This window comes from Pyrenophora tritici-repentis, chromosome 1 (genome assembly GCF_003171515.1).
Source record: "Pyrenophora tritici-repentis strain M4 chromosome 1, whole genome shotgun sequence".
NCBI classification, from domain to species: Eukaryota; Fungi; Ascomycota; class Dothideomycetes; order Pleosporales; family Pleosporaceae; genus Pyrenophora; species Pyrenophora tritici-repentis.
Window position 1 is genome coordinate 2,865,611 of NC_089390.1, and position 26,431 is coordinate 2,892,041.

Genomic DNA, 26,431 nt, shown 5'->3' on the forward strand with positions numbered 1-26,431 from the left:
GGGTTAGCGCCACCTGCATTTAGTCGGTGCAGGGGAATCTCCAGCTCAACGCCGCCAAAACCAAGGGCCCAAACGTCGGAAAGAATCGCATTCCCCTCTTTCGCTGCTCGCAACCTTCTCCCGTATCATCCAAGTCTCCTGCTCTGCCCTCAGCCCTCAGCCCGGCATTGCATCCATAAGGTAAGTCTGCCCTCTCCCCGCGTCCTGGCCAAGTCCATCCCACCTGCTGCTCGCGCGTGCCTGTTCTAGCCAACTGCAGCAGTATTTTCACAACGTACGAGCACTCACGTCAGCCCGCCAGCTGTGCTCAATTGATTGCCCGGCAGCTCCGCCACCTTCCTGCTCAAGTCCCCCAACTGACCTGCCTTCCCAAACACAGGAATTTCAAGCCTCGAATCCACGCCTGACGCACACACGGCCACTACCATGTCCTCCACCGCGCCAGCAAAGGGGAGCGAAGGCCTCTCGGCCAACGACAACATTCGCCGTTTTGCTGCCCCCAGCCGGCCTTTGTCCCCTACAGCCGCTCACACACTCTTCCATCCCAAGACACGATGCTTCGTCTAGTAAGAGGGTTCCCACCGCTACAAGCACAACATGCACACATACGGGCAACGCTCTAACAAGATGCGAATAGTGGACTGCAGCCCCGTGCTGTCCAGGGCATGCTCGACTTCGACTTCATCTGCAAGCGAAAGACGCCCTCGGTCGCCGGTATCATCTACACATTCGGCGGTCAGTTCGTGAGCAAAATGTGCGTGCCAAGAAGCCTCCAAACCATTGTCGGGTATGTTTCTGACAAGACGCAGGTACTGGGGAACTAGCGAGACCCTGCTTCCCGTCTACCAAACTGTAGAGAAGGCCGTGGGCAAGCACAACGATGTTGACACTGTCGTCAACTTCGCCTCGTCGCGCTCCGTCTACCAATCCACCATGGAATTGATGGAGTTCCCTCAGATCAAGTGCATTGCCATTATTGCTGAGGGTGTACCCGAGCGAGTGAGTCCCAACGGTAGTCCAAGACTGTCTAACCGCCATTCTGACTTGTGCTAGCGTGCTCGTGAGATCCTCCACGTTGCCCAGAAGAAGGGCATCACCATCATCGGTCCCGCTACCGTCGGTGGCATCAAGCCCGGCGCGTTCAAGATCGGCAACACCGGTGGTATGATGGACAACATTGTCGCCTCCAAACTCTACCGCCCCGGTTCCATCTCCTACGTCTCAAAGTCCGGTGGTATGTCCAACGAACTGAATAACATCATCGCAAACACTACCGATGGCGTGCTCGAGGGTGTTGCCATTGGTGGTGACAGGTATCCCGGTACCACTTTCATCGACCACGTTCTCCGCTATCAATCCGATCCCGACTGCAAGATCATTGTACTGCTCGGTGAGGTTGGTGGTGTTGAGGAGTACCGTGTCATCGAGGCTGTAAAATCTGGCCAGGTCACCAAGCCCATTGTTGCCTGGGCTATTGGTACCGTTGCTGGTATGTTGAAAACCGAAGTGCAATTTGGGCACGCAGGTTCCTTCGCCAACTCTCAGCTCGAGACTGCGGCAACCAAGAACAAGACCATGAGGGAAGCTGGCATTTACGTTCCAGAGACCTTCGAGGAGATGCCTGAGACTCTTGCTCAGGTCTACCAGAAGCTGGTCAAGGATGGCACCATCAAGCCCAAGCCCGAGCCTGTTGTTCCCAAGATTCCTATTGACTACTCATGGGCACAAGAGCTTGGTCTCATCCGAAAGCCTGCTGCTTTCATCTCCACTATTTCCGACGACCGTGGACAGGAGCTTCTCTACGCTGGTATGCCCATCTCCGATGTCTTCAGAGAGGAGATCGGAATCGGTGGTGTCATGTCATTGCTCTGGTTCCGTCGCCGTCTGCCCAACTATGCTAGCCGCTTCCTTGAGATGGTTCTCATGTTGACTGCCGATCACGGTCCAGCTGTGTCTGGTGCTATGAACACCATCATCACCACCCGTGCCGGCAAGGATCTTATCAGTGCTTTGGTCTCTGGTCTTTTGACCATTGGTTCGCGCTTCGGCGGTGCGCTCGACGGTGCCGCTGAAGAGTTCAGCAAGGCGTTCGACAAGGGTCTTAGCCCTCGTGACTTTGTTGACACCATGAGGAAGGAGAACAAGCTGAGTAAGTGGCCTTGAAAATACTGAAAACTACAATCACTGACGTAATCCAGTCCCTGGCATTGGCCACAGGATCAAGTCCCGCAACAACCCCGATCTCCGTGTTGAGCTTGTCAAGGAATACGTCAAGAAGAACTTCCCCAGCACCAAGCTCCTCGACTATGCGCTCGCTGTCGAGTCTGTGACCACATCCAAGAAGGACAACCTGATTCTTAACGTTGACGGTTGCATTGCCGTCTGCTTCGTTGATCTCGTTCGCAACGGTGGTGCCTTTTCCAACGAGGAGGCTGAAGACTACCTCAAGATGGGTGTCCTCAACGGTCTCTTCGTTCTCGGCCGAAGTATCGGTTTGATTGCCCATTTCCTCGACCAGAAGAGGCTGCGAACTGGTCTTTACAGGCATCCTTGGGATGACATCACCTACCTCCTGCCCTCGCTGGCTGGTGGTGCGCCTGGCTCCGAGGGCCGTGTTGAGGTCAGTTTGTAGAGCTATAGTTGGAGGAATGGCAAGGGTATATATCCTGTCCTAGTCGCTTGACGGTGGACATAAACAGGCGTTTTGTGCGTGGTAGACAAAGGTCTTCCACTGCCGCTTAGGGCCATTGTAGTAACACCCGCCCGCCGTTAGCGGAGATAGATTATTTAATGTCAAACGAACAAACAGCACGATTCCCATATACATAGTGGCTTGGTTGACATCTGGATAGACGGCAACAATGTTTCTTCATGGGAGGCTTGATTGTAGTGTCGTGCTGCATGCCGAGGTAGTTAACTAACCATACATACGTAGCTTTTTTTGACTATGTGCGCGACCAACCAGACCTTAGCAACGGTGGTGAAACATGTGGTAAGACAGTCGTGACTACCTTGAAGATTATCTGCTAACTACATACAGTATCGGCCAGCATGTAGTGATTTCTTGAAGGATCAATCACCATTGCAGATTGCCTTGTTTACATCCCCACTATACATGCTCCCAGCGCCCCAACGGGCGCCAGGTATCCACACCCAGCCAGCGAAGCAAGGGGCCGCCGTCGTCAGCGCTTGTTCGATTGCGACGTCGCCGAAAGGAATGCGATAGCTGCAAGCGACCTGCATTTCACCCCGCTCAACGATGCGGCGCGTAAGTTGGCGTAAGGCCATCCCGCGCAGCCTATACGTTGGGCCGCCTGCCGCTCTCGCTTTGGCGGTCACGGACCTGGGCCCATTGTAAGGCGTTCAAACCCATTAGCTACCGTACGCTTCTGCCTTGGAGAGTCATGGGTGACTAGCTGCATGCAAGCTTTCATCTGGAACAAATAGATACGTCGTTCCGTCCTGCCGGTTGAATTCAGCCTTGTTGTTGGTGTTCCTGTCACCAGCAACCAGCAAGCAGCATCCTCCCTCGTCCTGGTGTTGAGGTATTACGCCCATAACATTGTCAACTATGTTTACTCACATGTCGATTGCAGCCGTGGCTTCGGCCTGGCTTGTTGGTGCTCAAAGTTCGGTGGATAATGATTCGTATCATCCCCATGCAGCGTTTGCCTTTGTACGGACTGGAGAGCGAACACCCATCCTTCGCAACAATACTCAGAGACTCACTGCATTGGGTGCCAATCAAATGTACACACTGGGACAAAACTTCAGAACAAGATACGTTGCTGGCGATAAACCCAGTGCGTTTGGTGTACAACACATCACGGGACTGTCGACCGATATTCTCAATAACGATCAAATCTGGGTTCAGACGCGGGACGTCCCCTACCTCGTATCTTCCGCCCAGGCATTCATGCAAGGATTGTATCCTCCTCATGGCATCGCCAATGGCACAGGAGATGTGACCGGCATTCTCGCGGATGGTACATCAGTTGACTACCCTCTGAACGGCTATCAGTATGCCACTATTCGAGCTGCTAGCCCAGAAGACCCAAATTCCATATACATCAGCGGGGATCAAAATTGCCCAATGGCGCAGCAAGCCGCCTTGACGTATTTCACCACCGACGAGTTTGAGCAGACAAGAATAGCAAACAAGGAATTGTACAAGAGCTTGAAGCTGGACTGGTTTGAGGGTAACATGAAACCATTTAACCTGTACGTAATATCTCGAGATGAAGTGAGTACATGCTGACAGTTCTAATAGAGAATACATCAACGCCCTTGAGATAGCCGATTACATATCCTACCAATATACACACAACTCTAGTATCCACGACATATTCACAAACGACACCGACTACACGGGCGCCTACGACAAACTTCGCTACCTAGCCGATGAAGAGGCATGGCACCTCTACGGCAACACATCTGCTTATCCCACAGACGCCGGCAACCAAGCCATCGGCGGTAAAACGCTCGCAGCCTCAATCCTAGATACCTTTTCACTACGTATCGCCAATCCCGACAACGTCCTCGACAGCGCGCCACCATCATACCCGCTTACCTTTTACTTTGGCGAGCAAGACGCTATGATGAGCCTAACGACTCTTATGAGTCTCGACTCCAAAACCCCCTACTTCAAATCCATACCGCCTTACGCCTCAGCTATGGTCTTTGAGCTCTTCAGCAGAGGTAGCAGCGCCGTGTTTCCCAGCGACACCTCTGACCTCTGGGTGCGGTTCTCGTTCCACAACGGTACGGATGATGATACCCAGCAGTTGATCCAATACCCCATGTTCAACGACGGGCCGTCGACGGCAGACATGCCATGGTCCGAGTTTGAGAATATGATGGGTGTTGTTGCGATGAAGAGTATTGCAGATTGGTGCACTTCATGTAGTAGTCCTAGTATCTTCTGCAGTGGTGTACAGGGAACCGATATTACTGTCATAGTCCCGTCAGCACAAAAGAAGGGGGGAAAGGACAGTGTTTCGCCTGTTGTGGGGGGCGTCATTGGCGCTATCGTCGCACTCGTCGTTGCGGGCTTGCTTTTCGCTCTCGCTATGCTACTTGGTGGTATCCGTTTCCACCGCGTCCATCGCCCTGATCATACGAACAAGAAGGCATCTCTCGGTGGCTTCAAGGGCTCGACAAAATTGGCGTCGGATCCGGATCTCCGTCTTGCTGGGAATGGGGCGCCACCGGCTAAAGGTATAGTGGGGGCGAAGAAGGGACATGAGCGTGTGGGGAGTTGGGAGTTGGCACAGAAGGAGTTTGGCAAGGATGTGGGTGATGCTAGTCCAAGGAGTAGCTTTGATGGTATTGATGCTGTTGCCGCTGGTAGGCTTGTTTAGGCGCATGAGCGCGTTTGATGCGAGGATGAAGTCACGCTGGTGTTTGTGAGATGTAATGACCATGACGATGGAGGAAGTGCAAGGATTTTAAAGTCATTCGATACCCGGCTCTTTGGGCCATTGTTTTGGACACGGCATACGGCTGGGACATGAACCTATATAGTTTAACACTGAAATGAAGAATACATGAGTTCATTGTAAAGTTATAAGAGAGGGCACTTGGCCACTGCTGAGCATTCATCGCTTTCGTTCGTTCGCATGTCATGCCTCCCGACTAACTACTTAGCTGCCGCAAAACGCCAGATAAATGCAGATAATAAAAGCAAGACCAAGTGCCGAAGCAACAAGGTCGACATTTTCCACTTCCTCGTGATCTTAATAATTCGCCCATATTATCCACAATGAAGGAGAAAAGGGAAAGCACTATACATGATATCTTTGCTCATCGCAGGAGTTGTCCTGCTATTCCCACAGCCACTCCCGCCGTCATCCAGTAGCCTGCACACTGTGCTCTCGCTGCGGCATTTCCTCCACCTGCCCCGTCGAATCGTGCACACGCCTCAACGGTCAGCTGGGAGCAGCCCAGACTGCTCAGACTCGAGCAGATGCTCTGTGCCGACTGAATTCCCACGCTCGGAATAGCCGTAATCGTCGCCCCGCCGTTCGGCGCCGATATCGTTACGCCAGCCGCGCCATTTGCTAGAGCAGCCGTACACTTTGCAGCATCATTTTGACAGCTTGTATAAGCGGACGAGCAGGCAGCTGCATTGGTGTAAGTCGTCGGTATGTAGGGAAAAGGGTAGAATTGGTTTTGTACCGTGCTGCCGTGGTTTGCGCCGTTGGTCTGTTGCACGAACGGGCCATTGGTTGTGGTAGATGCGATGACGAAGGGAACTGTCGACGTGGCCGTGGGGTTGGCCGTAGGGACGGCAATGGCTCCTGTACAAGCAGCGCCCTGGGGACAGCAGGCTACCTGACCCCTTTGGTCGGCTGAGCAGACGGCTGTCCGTGGGCAGCAGACGCCTGGTGCGCCCAGATTGGCGCAGGCAAAGTACGAGTTTGCGCAGTTATTGCCCTGCCTCTTGAAGAGTTCGAGACGACCATCTGCGGGCGATCTTTTGTCCATTGCTTCGTATGCGTTGGGCTGAACTTGTGCCGCAGCGGCAGGCTCGAAATCCGCGAGGACATCCGGTGCTGCGAGCGCGGCGAGCGGCGCAAGCAGTAAGGCGGAGACAAAAGTGCGCATTTTCGAGATATGAACGTCTGAGTTGGTTTCGGTGTGGTCTGCACAAGGTATGCGGCTTGCGCCGGGAATGTCTTGATGTCGTACGGGGCCGATCTGTTGGGATGGCGGTGGATGAAGTCAGATGGCGGTGGAACTGAGAAAGCGTGTTGTTATGGGTCCAGTATACGTCAATTAGTCGCATACAGATAATGGACACCGCAAGTCGTTTGCTCCTAAATTCTATGTTCTTGTCAGTGTCGAGATGTAAAGTGGTGTGGATGCCAGTGCGGCTGTGCTGTGTTGCGTGGGCAACCGCACGGACATGGGTGACGTTCTCGAGGCCAAGCCGCGACACCTGCGCGCACTTGCATGTCCAAGGCCCAATCTATTCCTGTTTTCGCCTTCTACAGTGTCGCTCTCCTATCCAGAAGACGTGCCTAGGGATATTTCACCAAACTCCTGGTCATGACGCGCACGTCCTGTGGCTCGGTACGGCCCTAGTCTGTGACACCAATCCCCCGTTGAGCTGACCGGGAGCTGTTAGACGAACATATGTCTCTACCAGTATTCATCGTTGACATGCAAAACGATCAACTAATTTATGGGCATGAGGGCCGATGGAGCATAACCTCAACAATGAAGCATGAGTCGAAATGAGCCATGCGCTAGCTAAATCGCTACTTCACAAACAAATAGTCATCATAAATCATCACAACGATTCCCAAACACCTAAATATCCCACACTTTCTCTTTTTTTCTATTACTACCCACTTTGAACTGCCCTCTGGCCTAATTCGCAAACTCAACTAATATCGTATACTCGTCACATTTGCCCATCCCAACAGTTGCAGTCTCTTCTAGATTTAACTATGCCTGTTATACGTCTGACTGTCGCTTCGAACACGAAGCAGTCGGACAAAGCTCCAATCGTTATTCCGGCTTCTGCGTCGTCTGACCCTGCAGCTTCGTCATCTATTCGGACGCTAGTACTCAAGACCGCGCAATCAAAGCTGCGCCTGAAGAAGCCGACCCGTGTCTTCGTTGGCCGTACAGGTCAAGAACTTCTAACCGAGAAAGACTGGAAGACCTGCATGGGAAATGACGTTGTTCTGCTTGTATCCTCGGGCGAGGAATATGTGGGTGTTAAGAGGGAATCAAACGTGCACGGTGAGTAGTGCCGTAGTTTGAGCAAGTTTGCGCTCAATACTCTTACCCCCTTTAATGCTAAAAATGATTACTCACACCATATAACAGGAGAGGCGAATCCCGACTGTCCAGTCGAAATCCTAGCATCTAAAGCGCCTGTAGAGTCGCTTTCGGTCACACAACTTACTACCACCGCCCATACTCTTCCAGGTATCGTACATGCCGTCGGCCAACCTGACCTTCACCCAGGTACCAAGTTCCCCATTGGTGCCGTCTTTGCATCGAGAAAATGGATTCATCCTCCTTTGATTGGAAGCGATATCGGCTGTGGCATGGCCTGGTACAAGACTACACTCTCTAGAAAGCAACTTGATGGCGACAAGGGAAAGAAGGTTTCTGAGAAGCTTCGTGGACTTGAGGGAGTGTGGCGAACCCAAGCGTACCGACAACTTTGGCTTCTAGACGAACAACTGCGTGACTGCTCCGCAGGTGAACAGTGGGATGTCGCGCTAGGCACCATTGGTGCAGGCAACCATTTCGCCGAGCTTCAGGTCGTCGAAGCTTCATCACTCAATGATCTAGGATACGGACTACACAACGACGATGTCGTTCTTCTCGTCCACTCAGGATCGCGAGGATACGGGGGTAGTGTTCTCAAAAAGTACACAACAGAAACACGCACCAGTTTTGAGGATGACAGCATCGACGCGATCGAGTACCTGAAAGAGCACGACAAAGCTTGCCAGTGGGCAAAGGCGAATCGAGACCTAATCGCTCTTCGATTTCTCTCCTGTCTTGAACCAGGCAACGAGTGCTGGGGCCTGGGTAGCGCCAACGCTGCAGACTTTGGCGAAGAAGGTAGCAAGATGATTGGACTAGTGAAGATGGCATTGCAACAGCGCAAAGTCGTTGATATCTGGCACAACAATATTGAGCGTGTGCCCTGGCCTCCGACTCCACCTTCTCCGACCGAGCTGGATGCTACATCTCGTCTCTCCGAAGCGACGGACAAATTGAAACTCCACGACGGAGTGTCTACACAGGAATATGTGTATATCCACCGAAAAGGCGCAGCACCGACTTATAGTCCGGCGACTCAACTACCTCTCAACATCCTCCCACTTCCTGGATCACGAGGCACACCGACGCTTATCCTTCAGCCCACGTTTTCGGCTTCTACGTCGTGGGGTCTGAAAAATGGATTGTCTATTGCGCATGGCGCAGGCCGAGTCATGTCTCGCACCAAGGCTCTGTCAACTTTGGGTCAGAAGTACAGGGACCAAAACATTCTTGAGCCACGATGGTCGGACCCGGAAGGAACTTGGGTGATCTGCGATGAGAAAGATGTCGTGTTTGAGGAGGCTCCGGACGCGTACAAGGACGTAGAGGCAGTCGGCCAAGATCTAGCAGACGCCGGTGCAGCGAATATTGTTGGCTGGTGTCGGGCTAGAATCAGCTACAAAGTTAGGAATGAGACGCGTTGAGACTTTCGGCCAAGGTGGAATATGCCGGTACCGGTGTAGGGGAGATTCTGGCAGATGGAACGGCATCACGATCAACTACTTGTTCTGGACGAGAGACGCCAAGGATGCGGGAGATAGCGATGACGCCCAATCAGAAATTGGCCGGCATAAATCGCCTTGCTCCGGAGAAAGCCCATCCTGTCAGTACGGTCAGGATATCTGGAAACAAAAGCAGAGGTCTGAAATGCCAATGCGGCGTGTTGAAGACATGACGCAGTATGGCCGATACGCGATATTACTCTGCGTCATGTAAGTGCGCCACACCGTCCTTTGTAAAATCGGCATCATTTCCAATTCATATCCTGTCACCCTTCATATTTCGCTTCATTTACAACCGTCTGTGCCGTGCCGTGTAACCTTCTTAGTTCGGATAGGTCAAACCCGTGCCTCAGCGGGAAAAACTCTCGTGGGTATGTGCAACACACGCCACAGCTTGTCACTCTGTAGACCCACAATTGTCCTTTGGCTCTTTTTCACGCGCCTCAGGAACTCATATCCGCACCTTGCGTCGGCTAGTCGAAACAGCAAGAGCCTTGCACGAGATATTTGTGATTTAGAGCTCGGTTAGCGGGTAAGGTGCAACGTGCAAGCGCCATGCCACTGTATGGGGTAAATTTGGACATGTACCAGAACTAGGGCCGCAGTAGACGAAGCTTGGTATGTATCCTGGCGCGGGATGACGCCCTAGGCATGCTCGAAACCGCGACAACCAAAGTATTGGCACAAAGCAAGTGAGTTTGCGACAAAAAATATGTACAACAGCTGCATGCATTGCTCGGGTCGGAAGCTGACGGCCACCAACCTCGTCATTTTATCCAAACTTTGGAGTCTTACTATCAGCTACGTACGACGACCGGCCTCTCTCCCCTCTCCAGTCAGCCCTAGTCCCAGGAACCAGGCCCGTCCCCGCAATGATTGGCCGCCAAAGCGCCTATCGTTTGCATGTTTCGAAACGGTGAGGGGGACGTGCGTCTGCTAGTGCACCTACCACGGATGAACCAAGCCAGTTTCAAGGTAATGTGCTGTCTTTTGTACCTCCCCGTCCAATGGCAGGGCGCAAGGATCAAAGACAAGAGCGCGCTTCGCAGCGCATATGCCATACATTGTTAACTCCCTAGTGATGGGCGCTGCATATGCCTCTTCTGTTGACCATGGTGGGGAACGGCTGTCTGTCATAGCCTCTAATTGTGTGCCACCCCAACCACCGTGCCTGCTGCGCCTCTACCCAGCAGGTGACTATATAGTGTTTGCTGCTGCCCATCTTTGAAGAAGCATCCCTTCACTGTTCCCCTCGTTGATCGGTCTCTCGTGCAGCCTATTGCAGCCCGTCGTTTGCTTACCACCGTCTGCTTACCACCGTCCTCCGTATTGTGATTTATCGGAAATTCGTAACAACACTCGGTAAGTCAGCTGTCGCTGTTTGCGCCTCCTTTCTTCTTTCCATTCTCTCCTGCTAGTGTGACGTTGATAAGCGGGGGCCTTCCGTTTGCATGACCGTCACGACGAAAGTGCGACCGCCCAGTTTCTTCAACACGCGCACTTGAATTGCCGCATCTCGTATAAACACCTCAGGCACCTCGCACTCCTTTACTTCTAATCCCCCAATCTGCTCTCCACACTCACCTCTTGTCTACTCTGCTAAGCGATTCCCTCAGTCGATTTGCGGAACACCTTTCTTTGCAAGAAGCCAAACACCATAGTCAAGATGCACTTCTCAGCCATCACTCTGCTCGCTGCGGTTGCAGCCGTCAGCGCCCAGTCTTCTTCTGCCCCCGTCGTCGCCAACAACCCCTACGACGCCAGGTACCGCGCCGAGATCACGCCAAAGGCCGGCAAGGATCTATCTGTTGCCATCGAGGGCACCTCAATGCCTGACGGTCACGGTGTCAAGTTCGCCGTTGCCTTCAACGGATTGGTCGAAGCCGAGGGTCCCTTCACGTACCACATCCATGCCAAGCCCGTTCCCACTGACGGCAACTGCACGGGCACTGGCGCTCACTTGGACCCTTACAACCGCGGCGACACACCTCCGTGCGATGCCTCCAAGCCTGAGACATGCGAGCCTGGTGATCTAGCGGGAAAGCATGGCAAGGTCACTAAGGCGCAGTACTCGACCGAATACGTTGATATGTACTTGGCTACCAACCCCGCAGACCGGTCTTTTGTAAGATGCATTCTTCGCATTGCAACGTAATAAATCGTCTAACATGGCACAGTTCGGAAACCTGTCTATTGTTGTCCACCTTCCCAACAAGACGCGCATTGGCTGCGCCAACTTCACCATGGTCAACGCTGGTGTTGCTCTTCCCTCTCCCTCTGCTGGTTACGGCATGCCTCAGTCCAACTCTACTAGCATGGTTCCCTCGGGCACGACTGGTCTTCCCATGTCTCCTACTGCAACCACCACAAAGCCTGCTGAGTTCAGCGGCACTGCCACCAAGGTCGCTGGCGGTGCAGGTGCCCTGCTCGTCGCTGCCTTCGCCCTTGTCTTGTAGACGAGTAACTTGGCTTGCCAAACAGTGATTCCACGGACCACGGTTCCACAGGACTTTTCTTCTTTTTTTTCTTGATACCAGATAGGCACCAAGTGCTTGATCGCTTTTTCTTCATTACCACGGATTTTAATGACGGGGGACTATTTTGACCTGTATATATGGGTATGATCACTTTATGGCTCTGATACGGAGGGTAAAAGGACGAGAACGAGAACGAGAACGGATTATGTATCAGAATGCCAATCTACATGCACAACTTTCTTAACCCGTAATGGCTAATGTGGTGGTGGCTTCGACAGACTGTCTATACACGTTGATCTTGTTGATGTAGAGGGGTTGTAGTGTGACTGTCATCATCCATCTTTGACACTGATGTGTTTCATCATTTGTTAACCTTTTGCCGGCAGCCCAACCCTGGCCCTTGTGTGTTTTGGATTTCTCCATAGTCTGCTGCCTCCAACACGTCATTGACAAATACATCAATCAGCTACAAGGAATCGATACATGACTCTACTCATATCTGACGGTGATAGACTTTAGCCATATCAACCCTATGCATCACTCAAGTCACTCCAACTAGTGCACTACAAGGTGGGTAGACTGCTCAGATACTGTGTACGAGCCAATCATACTCTTTCATATCATATATACTACACGAGGGTATCATTTCGATCTCAAGCCATCATCATGCTTGCCAATCATCTCTCTTCTCATATCCATTCCTGATCGGCATTCCCCCCAAACACAGAAAGCCGATCATACAGGCTCACTCAGACCAACGACCCCCACAGACAAAGGGAGCTGACCCTGTGTGGCCGAAGTCTTGCCAATAGTCTACTCCTCTTCGCTGTCAGGCTCTTCGACCTTGGAAGACTTTTTGAACTTGGGCTTGTCTTCAGCGAGTGAGATTTGCAGCCTACGCCGAGCGTACGACTTGCCCTGGTAGTCTTTCATGAAGTTCTCGGCTGATTCGAACTCGCGGAAGCGGACGGTGATGATGCCCTCGGGCTCCTTGTCGTACAGTGTACAGTTTGTAACCTCGCCGTACTTCTCGCCTGCCTCACGGAAATCTTCCTTGATATCAAGAATGGCTTCGTCGTCTTCTTCAAGTTCTTTCAACGTGAAGACATGCTTGACAATGGCAACCTTGGCCCACTTGTTCTTCTTCGGAGCAAAGGCCGCGGCGACTTCTTCTTCGTTGTCGGACCACTCATTGAGTTTACTGTACGATGATTAGTAATGGTACAGAGCGTTGAACAGGACATGCACTCACCGGTTCAGTTCCTGCCGATTACGTTCTGAAGCCTTCCTATCTTTACGAGTTAGCTTTGACGCGATCTTATCTCCGTCTTTCTCTTTCTTGTGGTCAATATTGGCGGGTTCGACTCGGATGTTGCCGTTGCTATAGTCTCCAGGGCGAAGAACGTAATCGTCCATCATCTTGATAGCGTTGACAATGGCCTCCTTCTTGAAGTATACAATCATTGCGTTGCCGGTGAATTTTCCAGTCTCCTCGTCATTGTACATCTTGATACGTGACTGGCCGTCGGCACCCTTGTCGATGATACCGAACCTGGAAAACTCGTCCTCAAGCTCCTTGAAGGTAGTGTCGGGAGGTAGATTGGTGATCCAGATAGCTTTGTTCTCCATAACTTTTGCCTTCTTTTTTGTCTGTGTCTTGTTAGCTAGTGGCTCGCGTGGGAAGTGAGAGGTGCTTCTCACCTCTGGCTCCATGGTAGCCTTGCGTTTCTTGCTGTTGACTGCTGACTGATTGTCGGGCACATCCGAGGTAGGCGAGCCCGAGCGACGGCCTTGGCCCATCTCTTCCATGAAATCCTCGAGGTCACTCATTCTGGCTGATGATGACACCGGAGTCGACAGTATGTAAGTAGAGCGGGGATGCGGCTGGGCGCAGGCGGAACACAGTCTTTTTCTGACTGAGCAGGCGGTACGGGTGCCTACTGAGAGGACCCTATGCCGAAAAGTCTCGGGCAGCGTTCTGTGATCCTGGTGCACGCTAGAGGTCCACTGTGACGCTGTGTCTTGGAATACAGCGAGCTTGGTGTTGCCGGCAGAAAAGTTAGGCGGTGTAGTGGAGGATCAACGCGCTGTTGACACGCTACGGTGCAACAATGTTCCGGTGCCGATGCTGGTGCCGGTAACTACCGTGGTTTTGCCGAGGCTGAACGCCTGTCACGCCTTTGGGAGTGGTGAGAACAACTTGCGTAGTAGCTGTTGGATCGCCATGTTTTGTTAGTCTCTCTGAAGGGCAAGCCTCCTACTGCCGCCATGCTCGTTTAGAGGGCGCGGATGGACCTACACAGCGCTGGGCGAAATGTATAGGACGCAAGGGTCGATGGGGTGACAGTTTGGACCGTTGCCGTTTCGTGAGGTTTGGTGCGGAGAATGAAGGAGGATCGATAGAGGCAGGGAGTGGTCATGCACAACGCTGAACGCTTCGGGCTTTAGTTAGTGCGGAGCTCAGCTTTCCTTCCTAACTGTCCGATCGCCAGCTCCGCATGTGCAGTCTCAGGGATCAGGCACTACCTCCCGATTAGGCGCTATGTGCGCTAAACCCGACATCCGAAGCATTCAGTGTAGGACACACGAGACCTCCTACGCATCGAGAAACTTTCTTGTTTACTGCGCCCCACACCAATAATATATATAAGCAGAACATGTAGCCATCGGAGCTCGGTAATAGTCGCTTCTTGTTCGCATACGCACACCAAACTGATACTATGTCTTTAGTCAATATCCTCCTCAGACCCAACATGCGGGACCCTCTCCCGGCCCCATCACAGCTCGTACAGGCCAGTAAACCTTTCGCCGACAAGCTAAGCTTGAGCACACTCCCCTACCACGTGCATGAGGTTCTCCTCGGCTTCTTGGGATACCATTTCATCCTCTACGTACTTTCGCCAACCGTTTCACGCCTCGTCATCCCGAAGATCTATGCCGGCTTCAACAGGCGCACACAACTGAATTGGGATATCCACTGGGTTTCTTTGATTCAGTCGGTCTTCATATGCGCCGCCGCATTATGGGTCATTTTTAAGGATGAGCAAAGGCACGAGATGGACTGGAGGGGTAGGCTGTGGGGTTACACCCCAGCGAGTGGCATGGTACAAGGCTTTGCGGCTGGTTACTTCCTGTGGGATCTGCAAATCTCAACCCAGTACATCAGCATCGCTGGAGTTAGCTCGCTGATCCATGCCATCGGTGCTCTGGCCGTGACCTGTATCGGCTTTGTATGTTTCGAGCACTCCTTACGATCGAATATGCTGACTTTCCGCTAGAAACCATTTGGAAACTACTACGGCCTCTCCTTTGTCCTCTACGAACTGTCCACGCCCTTCCTCAACATCCACTGGTTCTGCGACAAGCTTGGAATGACTGGCTCAAAGCTACAACTCTACAACGGCATCGCCCTCCTAGTGACTTTCTTTGGCTGCCGCATCGTATGGGGAACATACCAGTCGATTATGATCTACTCGGACATATACAAGGCGTTGACCATCCCGCAAGCCCAACTCATGAGCTCCATGTTCGACACCGAGAAATGCGGCGGGAACACGAACAGCAGTATGGGACTTGACGAATCTGGAAGCTGCGCAATGGGTGACTTGCCCATGTGGTTGGTCTGCGTATACTTGATTGGGAACACAGCACTGAGTATGCTGAACTTTTTCTGGTTCACGCAGATGATCAAGGCCGTGAGGAAGAGATTCATACCAGCGGAAGAGACCCCAGCAAAGAAGAATCAGTGAGCTCTGCGTCAAGACATGGGGCATGAAATCAAGATGGGGGCATAATAATGGACCTGGTGTTTAGGAATGGCGTTTTCTCCGGCTGTCTGATGGGATATAATGGAACGGCGGCCAGAGAGTGATACCCACCATCATTTTGTTTTCTTTACGCATACGTATGTTCACAATGAATTCAACTTGTTCCCTTCGAGAATCATGCTAGCAAATTCAACATGGCTATGATTAAAATGATGCATTTACAATGTTATGTCCAGAATAGGGTAAAACCCGCGGCCCCACACACTTGACACCTCCCGACTTGATTAATCATAACTTGGAGCCATCTCCAACACTCATCTTGCCCACCTCTTCCCTAAGAACCTTTCTCATTTCCCCGGCCATCTTTGAGCCATCTTCATCATCCAGATCATCGCGCTGACCACGACCAAACATTGTCCAGCTCTTGTTCTTGATTTCTGGCATCGTCTCTGGGCGCGGTATAATGTGAAAGTGTACATGTGGTACTACCTGGGCGGCTCTTGCTCCTACAGGACGTTAGCAGAGTGAAAATTTATGGATTGGTTGGATAGGAAGACAATTGAAAATCAATAACAACAATGTTGTAATGCTATTGAAACAGCCTATGAAGTAAGTGGAAAATGTGTAACACATTTTGACATAAAAGCGAAACAGCAGGCTCCATATGTAAAAATGGAGTCGACACGGTAAGGAGATAAGCTTACCGTTATTTTGTACAATGTTGTAATCTGTCACACCCGTCACTTTGGCCACTGTCCTGGCAAGTAATGGTAACCAGAAGCCTTGATTCTGTTAGCCATGTATTTCTCGATGACAGATAAACCATGTTTTCATAATACATGGGAAAACTTGCCAATCTCTCTACTCTCCACAGCACCCATGTCAGCAACCTTGACTTTGTGTTGGCGCGTAGTGACGAGCAAATGTCCTGTATTCCCCACAGTTAGTCAGCATCTGTATCTCAACCACATACGAATGTAATCATCGTCTTCAACTAGAAGGTATAGTGAGTGTGAAAGACTACAAACTCACCGCCCGTCATGGGAAGAATATCCAAAAAAGCAACAACATCCCGACTCCTGAGTACCACAAAACTGCTCGGACTAGTCTTATCAGGCGCACTCTCTTCGTCATCTGGTATGCATGAAGCCAACTCGGCATTCCTTGTGATGCTGCTACCCGCCCATAGGTGTGGCGTTGAGCGTTGGGTTGGACTTGGAAAAGGAAACGCAGCAGCGATATTGCAAAAAGGACATGTTTCCGGCGGGTAGTGAAGATCTGTTTCCTGCATGATGCTTGATTGCGCTCGAGTAATGTATAGGTATTAGTATGATATGACCAGGGCACGTTATAGCAGCAACAACCGTGTCTAATCCCCCGACGTAATGTTTGATGCGCAGAGTATAAGCGGAGACAATTGGGAACAAGGAATATAGGAGCTGCGAAAAGATGGGGTACCCGCAATAACGTGGACTGTTCGGCAGCTGTAAGTGAACGGCGCGCGATGTGCACTTCCCATGATTGTTTGTCTACACCAATAAGGCTAGTGTCGATTTCGACGACGTGCAAGAGCCGAGGTAGATCGCAGGAGCTTGGACGGCTGGGAAGGCGCGGCTGATCGTGATGCCGTGAGGCGGACGTGGCAGGTAGGCGCCCTTTGCTTTGTTTTACCCGTACCAAGGAACACGGCGCTTGAAACTGCGGGCGTGACGTACCGTGTACATTTCGAGTTTTGAGCGCGCACGCGTTCGTGCTTGGCCTGTACGTGTCGTGGTGGGTCTGTGGCTTGCGAAGACGTGACATGGCTGGGGGCTGCATCGCAGTGTCGCGCACATACATGTACATGACGCTGCACTCAGTCAAGTTTGGAAACGGTTGCAATACACCATTGAACATTTTGCTCCATTTTACGCGAAACAGTGCGTAAATACAATACTCATACACACTGGGAGCTACTTCACATTCGTTGTCCCAAGGACGATATTCCCACTCCACACCACTTCCAGATCCACCAAGGAATAGCCTCTCCCATATCACACCATTCATGGTATATCGACCGCTAATGTTATGAGCGAGTATCCAGAGCCGCTATCAGAGAAATGAAGTTAAAGTGATGTGGAAAGGCAAGCACCTTTATTGCGCCTCCGTGGATGGCTCATAAACGCCGGGACTCCGTTCCAAAGTACGACAGAAACCCAAACAGGAAACGAACAACCAGCTTATGTCCCTTGTATTAAACGCCGACCGGAACATGGTAATAGCCAAGATGCAAACATGAATGGCTGGCTGGATGCAATCGTAAATTTTTGCTCCCGGTCGATACCCACACCTTATCAGCCTCTATTCGTTGCACGTTGCCGAAAAGAAATAGCTTTGCGACTCCTGAGCCAGAGACCGGGAGTGCTTGGTCTTGGAAGGTACAACAGGTTCTTCTTCAAGGGCGTTACCATAAGCGGAAACGTAGTCCTTAGCCCACTTGCGCAATACGATAGATGCTATTTCATGTTAGCGAAGCTATGGGAAGACGGATGTAGAGGATGGCTTACCCTTCAGGAACTTCTTGCTGGCATACTTCTTGAAGAAGGCTTCGTGAACAACAGGACCAGAAAGGTAGTCAATCATCAGCTGCAGAACAGGCTGGATCTCCTCCTCGGTGTAACCAGCATAGTGTGTAAGGGTGGCATCCTAGAGAAGTTAGTTAATTGCGAGCTATGTAAATGACATGGAGAACTTACCCAAGGGCCACGCTCGAGGACAAGACGAGAAAGGTACATAGCAGCAGCAGCAACCTGGCTCGGGGGGTGGGCGAGGAAACGGTGAGTCTACAAGCCAGCCGAGGAAACGGTGGTCTAGGCAGCCGATCTCTAGAAGATACTTGCCCAATGTGCGGGTCTGGATGTCGTAGTTGTCTGCTTTTGATATCCGTCGGAGGAAGTTCATGGGGTTAGGGTAGCTTAGGTCGTAGTTCAGGGCAGCAAGCACGAAGCGCTCCGCACTGAGAATTTCCTCCTCTGTGAAGCCATCGTCTGCAACGTGTCGGAAGTTCTGTACATGGGGCGATAGAACTTCTTCGTACTTGGAGGCGATGAACATAGCGGTGACACCAACCAACTGGAGACGGTCGAGTTGAACGATCTTAGCAGAGAGGAAACGGTCGATGATGTTGACAGCGAGAAACAGTGTCTCAGGGAGAAGACGGAAGCGAGTATGGACTTCAAGTAGCCAGTCGACGAGAATACCACGCATCTTCCACTCCAGCTCAGTTTGGCTGTCCATGTAGTCGGGGTTGGCCATGGTTGCAATCTCCAACTCCTTCAAGTACTCGAAAATTTCGACAACGTACTCGGAGACCATCAATGGGTCATCAACATCCTCCTTGTCTAGATCAGGGCCATCATAGAAAACTTCGGTGACTGGTGCCTCGACCTCCTTCTTGGTACCATTGACCTGCTTGGCTTCTTTGACCTCCTTGACCTCCTTGACATCCGGTTCAGGAACGTTCTCCTTTGGCTCGACATTCTCTTCCTCGTCGTCATCTTCCTCCTCGACCTTCTCTTCCTTGGGCTCCTCTTTAGGCTCTTCCTTGAGCGGCTTCGCGGCCTGTGTCACGCGCTTCTTGGCTGGCGCACCGGAGATACCGTTGCCGCTAGCTTGGCGCTTCTTTAGCTCCGATGTGTTCTTGTCCTTGGGCTCAAGGATAGAACGCGTTGTGTTCGCTCGTGATTGCTTCTGGACCTTTGTGGGTTGTGCAGCTTTTGAGAGTTGGCCCTTGGTCGCCAACGTCTTCTTTCCGTCCTTTGCGCCAGCACCTAGGGCGTCCGTCTTTGTGACGTTGCTGACATCACCAAGTGCGGCACGCTTGCGCGTCGCAGCACCGGCGAGCGTGGCGGTTGACTTTTTCGTTTGTAGAGCCTTCTTGGGGACGTCGGCGGCAGACTCAGTCGCGCCCAAGTTGGCGGCCTTTGCACGCGTCAAGCGTGTCGTAGTGGCATTCTCATCATTTTCATTCGTCACGGCACGTTGCCTGAGGGCTCTAGCCTGTGGAGACGTGTTAGTAAGCGGGTTTGGAGATGAACTAGTCTCGTGTCTCGATGGGGTAAGACGGGACGAGAAGACGGAAAGGGCGACAACGTACTGCTGGAGGCATTGCAAGCAATATTATGTATGCTATTGAAAGCTAGAGAGGTATTGAAGTCGTCGAGTATATCTGTAGTGGGTAATGGCGGATGTAGGACTTGTTTTGATACACTATTTGATGAGTTAGCAAAGGGCCGATGGAGCGTGTAATAGCGCGTGCGAGCGGAGAAGGGCTTAACAACACAAGCGCATCAACGGCCGTGGCATGCAGGCAGGCGGCTGCGAGAGGGAACCACGGTCGATGGTCGCGAATGCTGGCTGGCGACCCTGACACGCTCGATGGGGAGTGACAGCGAAGGTGACGTGACAGGTGAGGTAGAAAACGAACCCTTGGAGCGCGAGTGGAGTGAGGATTGCGCGGACGGAGTAAAGGACCGGCTACAATAAGTACAGGAAAGGTGGAGTCGGGGCGAGGGGAGTGGTGCACCAAGGTGTGTTGTGGGAAGCAGAGGGTATGTTGTGTGTTTTGAGCGAGGGCAGGCTAGCTTGGCCTTCCACGTCCCACGCGCCAAAATCGCACTTCAAGGCTGGCAGAGCGCAACAGTGCACGCCCCACAGGCGCGTATGCAAACTTACCTAAGAGAACCCCGAGCCCCAACGCGTAAATGTGACGGTGATACACGGTGAGTGGCGGGCAGAAATCAGATGTGCGTAAATCAGAGTGTGGAAAGTGCAGCGCAGTGAAGGAACGTAGAAGGAGTCGTGATGGGGGGGAAAGAGGGCAGACACACGTTGTTGCTGGGACATCGCGCCTGCTGCACCTAGCAAGGAAGGCGCAACCTTGGTCCCGCTAGTCCGCTTCCGGCCAATATGACAAGGGCTAGCCACTTGCGGCATCACTGTCTGAGAATTATTCGTGACATGTCCGGCACCGGCAGCTGCACGCCAACCCGCCGAAGCTCATTGCCCGCCATTGAAGCATCCAAGGCCCTTGGGCTCATCACGACACCATGTTGCAGCCACGGATATGTCGATTCCAGCCCTCGCGCCTGGGTAGGGCCCTTCTGAGTGCCCGCACCTACGCCCAAGCCATCGATATCCAACCTCCGCCATCGATTCAGCCTACGGTTGCTGCGGACACGGGCGTGCTGAAACAAGAGGGATCGCGAAAAGAAAAGTTTATCCCATTGCGGACGTACAAGCCTAGGACTCCCGGTCTGCGTCATCTCAAGCGGCCCGTAAACGACCACCTGTGGAAAGGACGACCGTATCTCAGTCTCACGATTGCACGCAAAGGTCAGCACCTCGGAGGCAGGAACAACACAGGGAGAGTCACGGTGAGGCATAGAGGTGGCGGACACAAGCGGAGAATACGCATTGTCGACTACAAGCGGTACCTGCCTGGCAAGCATGTTGTGGACAGGATCGAATATGATCCCAACCGGAGCGCTCATCTAGCTCTCGTCACCCGTGTGGCTACTGGCGAAAAGTCGTACATTGTTGCTGCAGATGGAATGCGGGCAGGCGATGTGGTAGAGAGCTACAGGACCGGTATTCCCAAGGAGTTGATTGCCAGCATGGGCGGTGGTATCGATCCAGGTATGCTGGCCGCAAAAACTGCAGCCCGTGGCAACTGTCTCCCCATTCACATGGTGCCGCTTGGTTCGCAAGTCTTCAATGTTGGTTCCAAGAACCAGGGTGGGGGTGTCTTTTGCCGAAGCGCGGGCACGTATGCCATCATTGTGAACAAGGAGGAGGTTGAAAAGGGCAACAACACAGCCATCAGGCATGTTATCATTCGGCTGCAGAGTGGTGAGATTCGCAAGGTCAGCGCAGATGCATGCTGTACCATTGGTGTAGCCAGCAATCCTCAAGCACACTTTACATCTCTCGGAAAGGCTGGACGTTCACGGTGGCTGGGAAGGCGACCCGAAGTTCGTGGTCTCGCCATGAACGCAGGTCAGTACTCAGGTCAGCCTCGTCATGATTCGCAGTGTGCTAACACTTCGCAGCCGACCATCCTCACGGTGGTGGTCGTGGTAAATCAAAGGGTAATGTCCACCCCGTCAGCCCATGGGGAACTCCAGCAAAGGGAGGCTACAAGACGAGGCACAAGAGGAACAAACATACCTTCCTCGTTCAAGATCGGCCGCGTAACCAAGGAAAGCGCAGGTCCAAGTAGATTCACATTGGATGTATTATATCATGCTGTATCATATTTCAGTTACATGACACCTGCCTATGAATATGCATGAGTAGGCTAGCTAGAAGTCTTCAATCGCTCGACAAGGTCAAACACTGAGGCAGAGTATTCAGGGTCCGCGAGACGCCAACGAGCGTGAATAGTGGTTCGGCCAAATTCTCGGCTGTACTTACTTGACCCTGGGCATGTTCGGCTACGCTCGATCCATGACGCCATGTATCTTCCCGCACTCCCTACGACGGCCAGAACAGTCGTCTGCCTTGCGTAATCATGATCATGTTACTGCGGTCATGCATTGCAAGTTGTTAGGGCTGACGAGGCCAGCTCTCGTTGGTCCGTTTGTTTCGGAAACACTTGAGGCAATGTTGAGGGATGTTACCTTCAGCTGAATTGCGACTACTAACGCCTAATTGAGACAAGATATTGCGCGTAGATCGGTCGCATCTTCATCTGTCTAGGGCTAGAACAAAGTCCCGCATGCAGTTGGTGAATGCGCAGCTGCACAACAGACTCTACTTACAGGCACATGTTGACATGTTGAGAACAGAACACCGCCATGTGCCAGAGACCAGCGCATAGGAAATGCCGGGCTGGGCAAGGAATCCGACAAGTCCGATGGAGACGAACGGAGGTTTCTCTACGGCGATCCCGATCTTCGCGAGATGCGCAGTCATTGGGCCCCGAGGCTTCGTGTTGCAGCCATGCATCACGACGCTCAAGCCTCATGGCACCACGCATGGTGAATGGCCGGCCCTGCAGATAGAGGCCACTCGGCTCGGCACAGCCCAGCTACGTTCTCATTCCATTCTCTTCTGTTAACCATGCAGTGTTAAGGTCCGGTGGTGACCAGTATCGTTCTGCGCCAATTTTACGTGCGTACTGAACAAGGCCTGTTCACATGCGTTCAACATCTCTCTATCTTGCAACGATACCCCAGGCATAAGCCACCGTGATACTGCCGACGTGAGTCTGACTTGGTGCTCCACAATCGTATCATAAGTAGTGTCTGTCTTAAGCCTCCCCACTCCGTTCACCTGTGCTTACGCGGGGGATTCTGTAATCCACGGCGCATTCCCCATACCTCTCGGACAAGCTCGTCGTATAACCCGCAGCTATGCCTTCCCCCGACAGTGAGTCTCCAGACGAGACTTTCTTCAACGACCTATCTCAACAGCCACCGGAATCCAACACCACAAACGCCCAAGAGATACAGCAGGATAGCGCAAGCAGGGCAAAGAGGATTGCTTGTGTGTTGTGTAGAAAGAGAAAACTGCGATGCGACGGCGCCCGACCAACATGTTCGACGTGTAAACGGCTGTCCCACGATTGTGCCTATGACGAAGTCAGGAAGAGAAGTGGTCCTAAGCGTGGCTACGTCAAATTACTCGAACAACGGCTAGGTAGGTTGTCGCATTCGAGTTTTGGCGCGACTTTACTGATGTCTGATCTGTAGAACAAGTTGAGACGCTGCTCAAAAGCCAGGATGCCGCCGATTCCACCAAAGACACAACGCGCGCGAACGCTGCCTCCGCATACGTCGCGAGTACCCTCAACAATGCCACACCAAGTCCTGGAGAAATTCCCATCCCGACCGGAAATTCCCAGACAGGAGCCCGTAGGCCAAGTGGCCTTGGTGCGGACCCGTTCCGTAATGCTGGAGCGAACGGAAGCAACGCAAAGCCAGAAAACTCATGGGAGATGATTGGGCTCGGTTTGGAGGAGCCTCTGCCGCCTCAAGAAGTCATGGATGATTTGTATGGAACATCTGACCTGCGCCGGCAATTTTACTAACACATGGCAGATATCACATTTACTTCACCAAAATCCACCTCACCATGCCCATCATACATAGACCACGTTTCCTCGCCGCTTTAAATCTGGCCCCTCATATGCGACCGCCAGTGTGCTTACGATACATCATGTGGACACTCGCCGCTTCCGTCACGGACAAGTATGACGAGTTACAGGAGCATTTCTACCAGCGCTCGAGGAAGTACGCACAAATGGACGAGATGCGAGGTCATGGAGAAACCACCATGAACCTTGCCCATTGCCAAACATGGATCTTGACAGGCACGTACGAGTTCAAGCAAATGTACTTTCCAAGGGCATGGCTATCTGTTGGTAGGGCTGTACGATTCGCTCAGATGTTCCAGCTTCATCGCCTGGACGGGTTCAGTCTAGATGTGAAGCAATGTCTACCTCCACCGAAAGACTGGACAGAGCGGGAAGAGCGTCGGAGAACATTCTGGATGGCTTTTTGCATAGACCGATATGCTAGTATCGGCACAGGCTGGCCGATGACTATTGATGAACGAGACGTAAGTCACTCTGCGCGCCTTACTGGACATGTCTTAATTGACTTTGACACAGATTAAGACGAATTTACCAGCAAGTGAGGAAGCATTTGAGAAGAGCAAAGAGATGTCAACAGGATCACTGGACCAGGTTTTGGACCACAATGGCGAGGCAGACCTTCAATCCTTGGGCGGTACCGTCTTCACAGCGGCCATGTTTGGTCGCAATCTACTTCATTTACATCGACCCGCGCCTGATGATAACGATGGTGACATCAACGGTGGATACTGGAATCGACATCGCCATATTGAGCAGATACTTCTCCAAACATCACTAGGTCTACCTGATCACCTACGGCTGCCCTACGGCCTCACAGATCCCAACGTTGTCTTCGCAAACATGTGCATTCATACTTCGGCAATATGTCTTCATCAAGCAGCCATCTTCAAGGCCGACAAGCATCATTTACCAGCCAGCGTTGGCAACGAAAGCAAGATCCGGTGTCTGACCGCAGCGGCCGAGATAGCATCGATAATGCGAATGATTAGTCACATGGATCTGGGCGCAGTAAGCAAGCTCGGAGAAGGATGACATGTCAATTCACACTAACGAAACCAGATGAATCCTTTCATTTCCTTCTGCGTGTACGTGGCAGCGCGAGTATTCGCCCAATATCTCAAGACACGACCCAACGATCAACAAATCAAATCTTCGTTACGGTTTCTCTTACAAGCTATGCAGGCCCTTCGCCGAAAGAATCCACTTACCGAGTCGTTCCTAGCGCAGTTGGACGTCGACCTAGAGACAGCCGGCATCCAGGGCCTGCAGCAGAAGCAGTACCTGTCGCCCAAGGACCAACTGAGCCAAGTTCCGGCATCAATTCAAGATATGACTGAGAGTATTGGGTGTCATTTCCAAGGGCCGGGTCAAATGCTCGCCAGGTAAGTGCATCCGGACTGTCTCTCTAGTGTGACCACGTCAGTACTGACCCCCTTAGCTATGAAGCATCCACGGACCAACAGGAAAAACCCAATGCGACGGCTTGCACTAACACGTTTGGAAATAGCAATCCAAGAACACAACCACCGTTGACCAGTACGCAGTATGCGAGTACCGCTCCAGGCCCACCATATCATGTTCACAATATCAACAGCATCAACATGAGTGTGCAGAACACGGCTTACCTGTCTGCTCAGGTTCCCCCGAACACAGTATTCGGCCGTACAGAGTCTCAGGACTTCATGTCTCCACAAGTAGCATTTCGCGACAGGAGTGATATTGATTTTTCTGGAGGCACCGATCACACCAGCTCTGCAACACTAAGCTCAAAGTCGAGAGGCAGTTCGACATCACAATCTCCATATTCACCCGGTCAACCATACGAACACAATGTTCCATACCGAGCGTCACCAAAGCTGGCATACTCTGTTTCAGCGTCTGGTGCCGCTACAGGATTTGCAGGTTTCGCGTCTACCAACGAGGCCTTGATTGTGAATAATTCGAATCCTTTGGGCAACATGGATAACAATGCCTATGATGACAGCTTCATGATGGGCAACGAATGGGACTACACGGGTCTGAACGTTGGAACAGGTCTCACGCCAATGGTGGATACGTCGTGGGATGCGGCGCTGGAGAGTGTAACAATGGGATGGGAATCGGTTGGGCCTTCGCAGGACGAACAGGCGCAGGCATCTGTTGTACGGTGATATGTGTAGAGTTGGTGCGGACAAATGACGACAAGTGTGTGATTGGTGTAGAGCAGGATACCCACTTTCGCTTTGGCTTGGTTGTAATAGGACTGGCGTGTTGGGACGGACATGTATCGGCTTTGTGAGTACCATGGTATGGCGTTTTGGTTGCATGACGGCGTGCTGTTGAAGCATGTCATTACTGCGGGGAGCCCTTGTTGCATATTACCTAGATGGGTCCGGATCGGAAGTGAGTGTTTGATTGCTTTTTTCTATGCGCTGTAGACAAGCAGGGAGAGGCCTTTCGGTAGCATTGATGGACGAGAATAAGGTTGGAAATGTATATGTGGCTCAATATTCACCATGGCGACCTAGGCTTTTTGGTGATCAACACGCTGACGATCCGGGGATAATGCGGCTGATGCAGGGATGCGTCCATGGGAGCGGTCAGGACGTCACACCTCAGTTCCCACAGCAACGAGCCAATAGAAACAGACTACGCGCAGGACCCCCAACCACATCAAGACGGCTTCTTCAAAGCTCAGTGGTACACTTATTCTTCAATTCTCCCAGCATCATTTTCTATCCCTGTTTCCCTAATTACCTCGAATCAAGACGACCCCAC

General features: G+C 52.0%; 11 protein-coding genes across 11 annotated transcripts; 7 read left to right on the forward strand and 4 right to left on the reverse strand.

The window, feature by feature from the left end:
• Nucleotides 1-426: 426 nt before the first annotated feature.
• PtrM4_011430 (SucD, Succinyl-CoA synthetase, alpha subunit) lies at nucleotides 427-2,632 on the forward strand (the record flags this gene model as incomplete). The annotated part of the gene is made up of 5 exons (XM_001931081.2): nucleotides 427-566; nucleotides 638-754; nucleotides 810-999; nucleotides 1,054-2,149; nucleotides 2,199-2,632. 5 exons carry the CDS (start codon nucleotides 427-429, stop codon nucleotides 2,630-2,632), a joined length of 1,977 nt encoding a protein of 658 aa, XP_001931116.1.
• Nucleotides 2,633-3,583: 951 nt separating this feature from the next.
• On the forward strand, nucleotides 3,584-5,360 carry PtrM4_011440 (putative histidine acid protein; the record flags this gene model as incomplete). The annotated part of the gene is made up of 2 exons (XM_001931082.2): nucleotides 3,584-4,221; nucleotides 4,271-5,360. 2 exons carry the CDS (start codon nucleotides 3,584-3,586, stop codon nucleotides 5,358-5,360), a joined length of 1,728 nt encoding a protein of 575 aa, XP_001931117.1.
• Nucleotides 5,361-5,802: 442 nt separating this feature from the next.
• On the reverse strand, nucleotides 5,803-6,606 carry PtrM4_011450 (uncharacterized protein; the record flags this gene model as incomplete). The annotated part of the gene is made up of 1 exon (XM_001931083.1): nucleotides 5,803-6,606. The coding sequence occupies one exon, from the start codon at nucleotides 6,604-6,606 to the stop codon at nucleotides 5,803-5,805; it is 804 nt and encodes a 267-aa protein (XP_001931118.1).
• An 848-nt stretch (nucleotides 6,607-7,454) lies between these two features.
• Nucleotides 7,455-9,215, forward strand: PtrM4_011460 (UPF0027 domain containing protein; the record flags this gene model as incomplete). Its single annotated transcript, XM_001931084.1, has 2 exons — nucleotides 7,455-7,752; nucleotides 7,840-9,215. The coding sequence occupies 2 exons, from the start codon at nucleotides 7,455-7,457 to the stop codon at nucleotides 9,213-9,215; spliced, it is 1,674 nt and encodes a 557-aa protein (XP_001931119.1).
• Nucleotides 9,216-10,959: 1,744 nt separating this feature from the next.
• On the forward strand, nucleotides 10,960-11,749 carry PtrM4_011470 (SodC, Cu-Zn superoxide dismutase; the record flags this gene model as incomplete). Its single annotated transcript, XM_001931085.1, has 2 exons — nucleotides 10,960-11,418; nucleotides 11,471-11,749. 2 exons carry the CDS (start codon nucleotides 10,960-10,962, stop codon nucleotides 11,747-11,749), a joined length of 738 nt encoding a protein of 245 aa, XP_001931120.1.
• Nucleotides 11,750-12,583: 834 nt separating this feature from the next.
• Nucleotides 12,584-13,600, reverse strand: PtrM4_011480 (RNA-binding protein (RRM domain); the record flags this gene model as incomplete). Its single annotated transcript, XM_001931086.2, has 3 exons — nucleotides 12,584-12,971; nucleotides 13,023-13,420; nucleotides 13,472-13,600. 3 exons carry the CDS (start codon nucleotides 13,598-13,600, stop codon nucleotides 12,584-12,586), a joined length of 915 nt encoding a protein of 304 aa, XP_001931121.1.
• A 923-nt stretch (nucleotides 13,601-14,523) lies between these two features.
• On the forward strand, nucleotides 14,524-15,519 carry PtrM4_011490 (TRAM-LAG1-CLN8 domain containing protein; the record flags this gene model as incomplete). The annotated part of the gene is made up of 2 exons (XM_001931087.2): nucleotides 14,524-15,000; nucleotides 15,049-15,519. 2 exons carry the CDS (start codon nucleotides 14,524-14,526, stop codon nucleotides 15,517-15,519), a joined length of 948 nt encoding a protein of 315 aa, XP_001931122.1.
• A 306-nt stretch (nucleotides 15,520-15,825) lies between these two features.
• On the reverse strand, nucleotides 15,826-16,828 carry PtrM4_011500 (HIT family hydrolase; the record flags this gene model as incomplete). Its single annotated transcript, XM_001931088.1, has 4 exons — nucleotides 15,826-16,043; nucleotides 16,242-16,319; nucleotides 16,511-16,531; nucleotides 16,570-16,828. The coding sequence occupies 4 exons, from the start codon at nucleotides 16,826-16,828 to the stop codon at nucleotides 15,826-15,828; spliced, it is 576 nt and encodes a 191-aa protein (XP_001931123.1).
• Nucleotides 16,829-17,877: 1,049 nt separating this feature from the next.
• PtrM4_011510 (Cyclin) lies at nucleotides 17,878-19,684 on the reverse strand (the record flags this gene model as incomplete). The annotated part of the gene is made up of 6 exons (XM_066103024.1): nucleotides 17,878-18,032; nucleotides 18,084-18,222; nucleotides 18,273-18,326; nucleotides 18,364-19,047; nucleotides 19,147-19,575; nucleotides 19,673-19,684. 6 exons carry the CDS (start codon nucleotides 19,682-19,684, stop codon nucleotides 17,878-17,880), a joined length of 1,473 nt encoding a protein of 490 aa, XP_065965226.1.
• Nucleotides 19,685-20,624: 940 nt separating this feature from the next.
• On the forward strand, nucleotides 20,625-21,796 carry PtrM4_011520 (mitochondrial 54S ribosomal protein uL2m; the record flags this gene model as incomplete). The annotated part of the gene is made up of 2 exons (XM_001931090.2): nucleotides 20,625-21,573; nucleotides 21,627-21,796. 2 exons carry the CDS (start codon nucleotides 20,625-20,627, stop codon nucleotides 21,794-21,796), a joined length of 1,119 nt encoding a protein of 372 aa, XP_001931125.1.
• A 1,135-nt stretch (nucleotides 21,797-22,931) lies between these two features.
• PtrM4_011530 (binuclear zinc transcription factor) lies at nucleotides 22,932-25,824 on the forward strand (the record flags this gene model as incomplete). Its single annotated transcript, XM_001931091.1, has 6 exons — nucleotides 22,932-23,217; nucleotides 23,271-23,571; nucleotides 23,619-24,138; nucleotides 24,191-24,682; nucleotides 24,734-25,056; nucleotides 25,113-25,824. The coding sequence occupies 6 exons, from the start codon at nucleotides 22,932-22,934 to the stop codon at nucleotides 25,822-25,824; spliced, it is 2,634 nt and encodes an 877-aa protein (XP_001931126.1).
• Between the last annotated feature and the right edge of the window lie 607 nt (nucleotides 25,825-26,431).